Source organism: Argentina silus (genome assembly GCF_951799395.1).
Source record: "Argentina silus genome assembly, chromosome: X".
NCBI classification, from domain to species: domain Eukaryota; kingdom Metazoa; phylum Chordata; class Actinopteri; order Argentiniformes; family Argentinidae; genus Argentina; species Argentina silus.
Window position 1 is genome coordinate 26,364,413 of NC_139653.1, and position 10,179 is coordinate 26,374,591.

The following is a 10,179-nucleotide window of genomic DNA, read 5'->3' on the forward strand; positions in this document are numbered from 1 at the left end:
CCTTCACTTCATGACAGGTGAAGAGAACTGAGGAAAATAGTGCGACTAAATCTGTGGAATCCAACCACTACTTAAAATAAAATATGACCAACACATGACTAAGATCAGAACAGTTTAATATCATTTGGAAAAAAGAGAAACCCAAGAAACAGTTTATTTCAATTTTACAAAACAATGATACGAAGTCTACACAATGCCTGGACCTAGTAGAATCTGAGAAATTAAGGAAACAAACAAAATGACATTTTAGCCTGCCCCATAGACAACCAACACTGTCACTCAGCCCAAAAGTCCTTTCACAGTAGTTGCACATCCTTCCCTCACCAACAGACAAATCGAAAGCAGTACATGGGATGCATTGGCAATGAAAGGTATGCAAATCAGACTGTAGATCAATACCCCCCCCCTCCCCCCCCACACCCCACCCCCCCTAACCCCTGGGCTGGAAAGGTGTCCATGTGAATCCTTAGTATGGCCGGTCTTTTCTGTCTTCTCTATGCTCACCTCTGCGGGGGAGGGAGGGAGGAGAAAATTGAGAGAAAGTTGGCCAAATTCTATATTTTACATTGCACTTGCAATGCAGTGTATTGGATGTGCCCTCTTCTGGCCAGACAGCTGCATAGGAGGTCAATTAAGACCTATACAACTTACCTTCCACCCATCTTGTAGCCTCCGCCGCCGCCGCCGCCGCCGCCTCCGCTGCCATATCCGCCGCCATATCCACCTCCATAGCCACCACGGTCACCTCCACGGTATCCCCCACGGCCTCTGTAGCCACCTCTGTCACCACCATATCCACCTCTGCCACCACGATCTACAAAAAAACAAAAACAGCAGCGTCTGGCACATTCTTCCAAGAGAGCAGTGTTCCTCAACATTGTAACATTACAATGCAACATTTAATTTGTGAACATTAATCCGTTCTGTGTATTACATTTTAAAAATGAAACAACCAATACCATGTAATCAGGCTAACTAGGCCACTAATATACCACTGAGTGAGTGCAGCAAATTATTAACAGACAGGCACTAGTATTTGTGATGAGATATTTGCTAGAGTAAGGAACACTCAGAGGCCAGTAATAACACCTAGCATCACATACCTCCTCCAGAACTGTCTCCTGGTTTCGGTGTGCCACACTTGTTGCATTCATATCTTCGTGCAAAGTTCATGTTGCCACAAGAACTGTCAGGGAGAGTGATACACTTGTTAAGTTACTTTTTACATAAATTACATTTGTAAGTGCAGCCAGGTTGTTTGGGTACAGTACTTAGTATCATACCTGTTAGGACAAGGCCAATCTCCTCCCTTTATGTCAAAGTTAGGTCCACCCCCACCACCACCAAATCCACGACCCCTGAAACCTGAGATAAGATCACACACAAACATGTAAACAAGCAAGAGACAAAGAACCTCAGACACATTGTTGTTAAACATTTCTAAAATGTTACTGCCAGAGAATTTCACATTATGCAAACCATGCCAAAATCATTGCATCTTGCTGTCCCCCTCTCCGAGATGAAGGATCTCACACTACATGATAGCATTTATAAATTGTTGTATATGCTGTGATCAAGATCTCACCAGTGGTTAATATTTTTACAGTAGCAAGATGAGAAAGATGGGGTTAAAAAAAAAAAGAGTGGTCGAATGTAGAGGATTTGTTCAAGAATAAGTTTTTATGTTATAGGCCACGTCATTTTGTGTAGCATACAAGACCCTACCATTATTGCATGCTTCGGAAGCATACGCCTACATGCTAACTGCAGCACACAAGTCCACCTATGATCAACCACAAGGGGGTGATGCAACATCGCTTGACAGCATTGCCCCTGGAGGATATGCCCCATAAGGCCAAGAAGTTAAATCTAAAGTGAGTGACATGTAGCCAGGTAAATGAGTGTAACAAGGAAGCCCTTGTCTATGAGAATGGGAACAGCTAGTCACACCTTCGATTTGAGGCCATCATTTTATTTGTATGTATGTAAACTTATAAAGTTCTTCATTACTCCCAAACTCATCATTTAGGCAGCACTTTGGATTTCTTGTCTAGAACATCTGACAACCCAAATGGCAAGGTGAAAAATAAGGCATAGACAAACACTTTTATCCACTGACAGCCCTACAACATTTGAAAGCTTAACCACAAAAGGTGAAGAGCACAAACCAATACCTCCTCCTCCTCCTCCTCCTCCTCCTCGTCCCCCTCTTCCTCCTCCGACGGCGCCACCCCTCTGTGTAAACTCGGCTCTTCGGGTAGCAAAGGACACTTTGATGGGTTTTCCATTGAACTCCTTGCCTACATATGAAACCATCTTATGAGTACAGAACAGAACTGTACACTAAAATGTGTTACGTGTCTGATTCTATGGCCTTACCATCAAACCAATCAATAGCTGCTTTGGCAGAAGGTGGATCATCAAAGGAGACAGTTGCCTCTCCTTTCAGCCTTCCAGTAGCCTTGTCGGAGTACAGGTTTATCATGGGCTGGCCAGTCTTCTTGTTCAACTATAGGATAAGTAGAGTAGTGTCACACTGGGGCACATGAATCTTGGGAGCCACATCTGCATACCAGGAGAGGCAGTCCTATGCCATACCTTAATGATCCCAATCTGTTTGAAGTAATCGCCCACTTCATCAGGTGTGACCTCTTCTCCCAGCCCCTGAACAAAGATGGTGTTGTTGTCGGAGTTGTCCTGCTCCCCACCACCACCACCACCACCACCACCACCACCAGCTGCTGATACAAAGGAAAAAAACTCAGCAGTTGCATCATCTGGATCTAACTGAAACCATCTTTGGGGAGATGGAAACATTGGTTAAACTTCATGGCAACAAGATCTTAAGCGCAGCTCACCTGGTTCATCCCTTTGGCCATAGTCTCGAGGACCTGTAACACAGCAAACAGGAAAGGATGGGGAGAGAACCATGAGCAACTGCACTTAAAACAATTGCAATCAACTTCCATAAACAGGAATTCATCAACTTCCTATCAATGAGATGCATGACCCTACATTAAACAATTTGAGAAGACAAGTTCTGCTGCAGTGTTCTGAGACAGTTGCATCATATACCAACACCTTGCAACATGAGTAGAATGTTTGAGTTTAGAAGAGAAATAAAACCACCAAGTCCCTCCAGTTCTAGCAAGTTTCCTTCTTCGCCACGGGCACACTTCTCATCCTCTGGCATTAACATTCAACCTTTTCCTCATGCAACAATACCATTATTTATAAATTCAGGCTTCAAGCGCTAAAGATCTGAAGAGCATTTATAAGAAAATCCCCTAAGAACAATGGGTGGAGTCCCTTGGGTTTGGACAGAAGAAAATGGTGGCATTCAGTTTGTTTCTCTCTTTTTTTTTTTTTTTTTTTTGCTAATCAATTTTTTCCTCCCCCACCGAGACAGTTCTGATGCTCGTCACTTACCACCGTAATTTTTGTAGCCACCACGGTCACCACCTCTGCAGAGGAAAAATTGGAGAAATGATGGCTTTTCTTTGTCCCAACAGAGCTCAAAGCTCCCCTACATCCCCATCAGTATGCACTCCTGTTTGCGACTATGGTGGAAATGTCTCACACGAGGGAATTAGTTAGTTTTTGACAGTTTACATCAATGGACAGACTAGGAAGAACTCCTGCTTTACAGGGCTGATGAGTGAAAAGGCTCTGAGCCAATTTTGGTCTGAATTTTGATAAATGTCCAGATTGGATAGGAATAGGTTAGCTAACTTTTTGATAAATGAATGTGGCACTCAACAGATCGAGTGTTCTTCCATTGAGTGCTTATATGAGCTCCATTAGCTGAGGTCCCAGTTTTATTTCATTCACTCTGAAACCTGTAGTATAAAATGTAGATCCATGTTAACACAATACAAATGTTGCCATGTCAAATATACAACACTTGAATGAAACCTGTTGATGTAAAGCAGCTCAAATGTTGCTCGAGTTTAAGTTTGAATCAGGGCACTTCTCAGGAACTGATCGCTCTAAGACATTGTTAAAGCTGTTCATGAGGTGGTTCTCAAACCAACAAGACAGCCAAAGATAATCTTCGGCCTTAATGTGATTGTCTCGAAAATCCTTAACAGAGCACAAATACTGCTAATAGTAATTTAATTAGCCAGTAGCAACAGCCAGCAGGCATAATAGCAGATAAAACAAATCAAAGGATTGATCTTTGATGAAGGCCATGTTCGATACGTGCTGAAGCGTTAACATTCCAACCCGCCTTTGATGTCAATAACTTATGAGCGATAATCAAATAAAATGCATATTTAGCAATGGAGTGTGACAGGGCTACATGTCATTCATTATTCTCAAAACCAAAGTGGTTGTTTACAGCTTCCAGTTACAAGATGTTAACTCATTTTAATAATGACAGGCAAGGACAAGATGAATGCACCTTCTCAAATGAAGGACGTCTTGGGGCCAAACTCTAAAAAGCTACATCTCTACACTGAAACAGCTACTTGACCAAGAAAAATGCCCCTCCTTACAAATATAAAGTGACGTCAACTCTGCCCCTCAGATGATGTGAATAAATCCTCAACAGTGAACGCAATAAAATGAACAGCGTATACTTCACTCCTTGCATCAGTGAGAAAACCATGTCAGTAGCCAATAAGCCAGGGAAGTAATCTGTCACACAAGCCCTTAACGCTTCACATTCATAACCATTTCATAATAAGGCCATAATTATGATTTCATGCACATCTACGATTTCAATGGAATCTCTCACAGGACAGTGAAACCTAAAGGTGAATCATACAGCACATCTCAGGTGGAGATAGGGGGGTCTAGAGCAGGCTGGGGCTGTGGGGTGAGCTATTAGTCCATATGTGGATGAGACACGGATGATTGGTTATCATGCATTACATTGTAACATGGCATGGCATGGTATGTGCAGAAGTACCTTGCGGGCAGTCACACTCTGGGACTTACCCCATACCAGACGGAGGGCCGCCTCTTCCGCCCCGGTCATATCCCCCACGGTCGTACCCGCCACGGTCATACCCGCCACGCCCTCGGCCTCTATACCCTTCAGACCTGTCTGAGCCCCCATCATCTCCACCATACCTCTTGCCCTGACCGCTTTCACCTAGGGCAGAGAAATATACAGAGATGGACTTAATTGTCTATTCATCTGATAAAAAAAAAAGCACCAACTATTGTTTATTAGAGACTGGGTCCCACTCTAGTCTTTCTTTGGGTGTAAGCAATGGTATTTTTTTGGGGTAAGCTGCATTTCCACCACCCAGGGTGATTCTGAGGACTTGGTGAGCAGAAACACGTAAGGTCTGAGTTTCACCCTCAAAGCAACAGGACGACTCAATTAAAACTGAAACAATAAGTCTGTCAACCATCTTCAAGATTCTTTTCCAGTGAATTTCTTAGTAACATGACTTTGAAACTAGCTAAGGTTGTTTGTAGTTGAAGGTGCCCTGAAAATGCATCATTTTTATTACATAGATCTTGCAATGTAATAATTAAGATAACAGTTTCTAACCTTCATTCCTTTTTCCATAGCCTCCTGGAGATTGTCCATAAGATCCTGGTTCACCATAGGATCCCTGTTGACTGTATGATGATGACAACGACTTGTCACCATACCTTGAGAGGTTTGAGTTGACACAAACATGAATGACATTGACAAATCGCAGACGTGACTAAAAGGCAACATTTGCAATGAGATTACTTGACGACAGAAGTCCATATTCATCAGCAATATACCCCGACTTAATAAAAATGTCAGATTCTGATAACTCTCTGTAGTGGAAATGGATCCCAAATCTTTAAAGGCCCACTAAAGTGACTGATTTCCATATCAAATCATTATGGGGTAAACGTTAGGTTGCCTACTTTAATAGTCTACAGTTAAAATGGTTAAAATTAAGGAAATGGCTGCTTTTTGCTAACCACAATTTCTCATGCAAGCAGACTAACAGGTTTGATGCTCCCATTTCTTATTGACAGTTCGTCTTGTGAGTTGTTTGTTCCTAGGTTCAATGTTAATTAGTTGGCTGTAACATTTACCAATTCTTTAGCAGCCAACAGTGTCTCTTATGTGGATTTCTGTTTGCAGTTGGATGCTATTACAGTTGAGTTACAGCTTTGTAAAATTGTTAGGAACTTAAAGTTAGCAAACTTTATGCTACAGTTGTTTTTCTAGCTTGCAAAATACAACACTGTGTTAGCTCAAACAAGCACTTCAGCTACATCATTTTCTTACCATTGTATTCTTAACAGTCTTGCTGCATTTTTCCACAACAGTCTAAATGGCAAGCTTCACCTAGTCTCAGCTGTTATCTGTACCTAATAAATTATATTATTAGTTTATTTGATTGAGTACTACCCAGAGCAAGCATCCTATTGGCGTGTTACAGGAGCAGGTCAGGCGTACAAACACAGAACATTAAAATCACAGCCATCAAAAACAGAGCATTTAAGGGCCGAATCTGGTGAATCCTAAATTCAAACCAATACTGGAAATTACGATTTTCATTTTAATGAGCCTTTCACCATTTTAAACCAGATATGAAAAGAGCAAATATTATCATTGTTGTTTTTCAGGCAAGCCCCATTGTAAAATAAACCAACCACAAAGTGATCCCAATCCAGATGCTTGAAAGCATTCAACAGCTCACTCGAATTAACAAAGTTACGTCTAGGACGGCAATGATTATTCGACTGAGTTGACCATGAAAATTGATTGATTTAGAATTGTTGGCTTGCCTCGCATAATCAGTTATATGCAATCTGAAATACATTTTACAAAGAAAGGCCACTGTTGAAGAGGATAATCTCTGTTTTGGCGATACCAATATCATGTTCCAACATAAATTGGGCACTGAAGTATTACATTGATATTTAGAACATGTTTCTGCCCCCTCTGATGTGCGACACAATTGCTGCGACTCAAAGTGAAATGTTTCTCATAAATTTACAGTAGTTTGCTGGCTGATGTGTTTCCCAAAGGCCTAATAGAATATTCTATAGAATCAATAGAATAACTAATACAATATTTTTGAAAAGTTGCGCACCTCGCCAACTCACATTTGATGGCCCCCTACAACCACAAGTTCTCTCAACGCAATGGTGTACTAGATTTGTTGAGTGCAAGTAGTCTTACCCAGTTGCGGAATCAGAGCCCTGCTGCCCATAGCTGTTGTAGCTCTGCTGGCCATAGCTTTCCTGTGTTGTCTGGCCATAACCCTCGGCTGGAAAAGAGAAAGATCATATTAAAGAGATAGCTCACCCAAAACCCATCATTTCGTAATCCATCACACACCTTATATGTTGTCTGTTGACCAGTAGTGGCACCACCTGTCATTCCATTTGCTACAGCACTGTAGTGTTAGCATAACTTTGGCTAGCAGTTCTACATGGATTGTTAATACTGTTTTCATAAGCGTGACAGCATTATTTTCGCAAATTTAGTTAGTTGAGATGACAATTTATTCACACTGTATTCAAATTGTATCCGAAATGTGCAAATCCATGTAAAACTGCTAGCCAAAGATCTGCCAACACTCGGCTACTGTGGCAAATTAAATGACAGGCGCTATGCAGATGGTGTCACTACTGGTCAACAGATGGAGGTGATGAATTAAGAATTCTAGGTGAACTCTCTCTTTAAAATCACACAAAAACGTTTGACTCCTTTCCATCACTGTATGCAGATCATACCTGACTGTCCATAGCCACTGTAACTCTGTCCACCATACGAGCCTCCACCATTTCCTTGACCATAGGTCTGCAAAACAGATTGAATTGTCTATGAGCATTGAAAACCTTTTTATGGATTCGATTTTAACAAATTAGATAACCACACTTACCTGTCCACTCTGCTGAGGGGGGGGAGCACCATACGACCCATAGCTGTGGCCAGGAAGGAACTTCAGTTAATACACCAAAGCAAATTCAATACATTCACAATTTTTAAATCATGCATGTTTTCTGTTAATGGTCACCGACTCCATCATGGGTCTGGGGATGGGTTCACACCCAATTACTAACATTTTACGTGATTACAGAATGTGATGAAACCGACATTGCCTCGTTAGTTGTGCCTTACCTTTGTGCGCCAGGCTGACCGTAGCCCGAATCTGTAAACGAAATTTAGAATAAAGCTAGCAAGTTAAATGTAACCAGTAATTTAACACTAAAAGTACTGCCAATTAATCAGCTAGCTACTATATAGTTTTGCTGTGCACCAGCATAGAATATGCAACGTATTATACAGGGTTATCTAGGCTACATGCTAGGATATTACAACAGTTATACTATCCTTGGTTACATGGCGGAAGTAGCTAGCACAGGCCTCAGAAATTTGCTGGGAACGTAGCTAAATACAAGCTAACATCTCGGCTAATATTACGGGGCCACGCTGCTGTATAGAAATGGCGGTCAATTCTTAGTCTCATCCAGACAAGAGACACTACACAATAAAAGCAAATGGTCGAGCGAGTCTAGATACTTAAAGTTGATTTAACGGATATGGCATGTTTGTTTTTTAAGAAAAATAAATCAACCCCGCGAACAAGTAATAACTGCTTACTTATCTATACATTTTCTCTGATCTCGCCTGAAAGCTCGCTCATCTCAGATAGCTAGTTAGCTTGCTAGCCAGCTGGCTAACAGACACTCTTCGTACCGGGCTCAGAAGCTTTATTTAACACATTTTACTTCAAACACAGACGTAATACATATTTAACATATCACACACTCTCTTAGCTCACACCAAGTCTTACCAGAGGCCATTCTCTTCACTATTGTTTAAAAAAAACCCGATGACTCTCTTCTCAACAAATTAAAAACCCGATAACATCAGCGCAATGGTCGCACACACTGCGGCACTTATGAACTCTGACCTTCTGCTGGAATGTACCAACGTGAAGTTCGAAAGTTAAACTTTTAAGCATTTCTGCGAAAAACATTTCTGCGAAAAACATGTGTTTTAACGTTAATTATGTCAATTCTGAACGTAAGTGTTGTCATATTTAGGGAAGCGTTACCTTTATTCAGTGATTAATTTCAGAATAAACACCCCTATTCTTCAACAATGACGTGTGCCAATGCGCCGATTTTTGTTTCATGCATTTATTCACTGCCTTGAGCTTTCAATCCATAAAGACAATGGGGTAGATTGGGATGTGAATAATTACTTAAGCAGATAAAAGTCCATTGTTATGTCAGAGTGACTGAGATTCAAGCTGATATAGCCTCCAAGCTATGTATTTATACCTTCCCTTTGCGTGCACCTAAAGTGTGCTAGATGTTGTGGCCAGCATTGGTTGTATGCAAACGGTAGATGGCAGCAATGCATTATTATTTTGGGAAAGCCTACAGTATGTTGTGCCTTCGGAAAGTATTCAGACCCTTCACTTTTTTCACATTTTGTTGTGTTATAGACTCAATTTAAAATGAATTAAATTAAAAGAATTTGCCATCAATCCACACACAATACCACAGAATGACAAAGTGAAAACACATTTTTTGAAATGTCAGTAAATTTATTCAAATTGAAATACAGAAATACCTCATGTACATAAGGTATTCATACCCTTTGCTATGACACTAAAATGAGCTAAAATGCAAACATGGCATCAACAAATGACTCAGTAAGTTGAATTGAGTCCATATTAATGCAAGGATGATAGTTCATGTAATTTTGGAATTAATATCTTATCTTTATAGGGTCTCTGATTTGCATAGAAATCTATTACACACAATGTGAATTAGGATGTCACTAACAACAGCAAATTTAATAATTTTCTCTTGATCCTGACAAACTCTCCAGTCCCTGCCGGTGACAAACATACCCATAACTTGATGCAGCTACCACTATTCTTTACACGAGAGATGGTGTAACTGCATTGCATGTGCTGGATAAGCACATGTGCTGGATAAGCACCAAACTTAATGCTTTGTAGTAAAACCAAATAAACACATTTCCAGCCACTTTCTTTGCTGTATCACTTGAATTCATTATTGCAAACACAATTATGGATATGAGAGATTATTTTCCATTAAGGGATTGTTTTTGGCCACTTGGTTAGAGACCAATTTTGTAGAGTGACTAAGATGATGTTGTCCCATCGACTGTGCTTTCTTCTCCACCATTAAACTTTGTAGATTTTTGTAAGTCTCCCCAGGCCTCAGGGTCGCATTTCTGAG

At 40.8% G+C, this 10,179-nt stretch overlaps 1 protein-coding gene across 3 annotated transcripts; it reads right to left on the reverse strand.

Moving 5' to 3' along the window:
• Positions 1-99: 99 nt before the first annotated feature.
• Positions 100-8,863, reverse strand: taf15 (TAF15 RNA polymerase II, TATA box binding protein (TBP)-associated factor). 3 transcript variants are annotated; one of them, XM_083694883.1, is made up of 16 exons: positions 8,754-8,863; positions 8,078-8,108; positions 7,839-7,881; positions 7,690-7,756; positions 7,133-7,220; positions 5,510-5,580; positions 4,945-5,101; positions 3,430-3,464; positions 2,859-2,891; positions 2,599-2,741; positions 2,380-2,509; positions 2,175-2,300; positions 1,284-1,365; positions 1,104-1,186; positions 652-814; positions 100-506 (listed from the first exon to the last, which is right to left on the reverse strand). In XM_083694883.1, the coding sequence occupies exons 1-16, from the start codon at positions 8,761-8,763 to the stop codon at positions 467-469; spliced, it is 1,302 nt and encodes a 433-aa protein (XP_083551009.1). In that variant the 5' UTR covers positions 8,764-8,863; the 3' UTR covers positions 100-466. The 3 variants fall into 3 exon arrangements, with proteins under 3 accessions (XP_083551009.1, XP_083551008.1, XP_083551007.1); XM_083694882.1 differs by having other exon boundaries at positions 2,599-2,738; positions 5,510-5,613; XM_083694881.1 differs by having other exon boundaries at positions 5,510-5,613.
• Between the last annotated feature and the right edge of the window lie 1,316 nt (positions 8,864-10,179).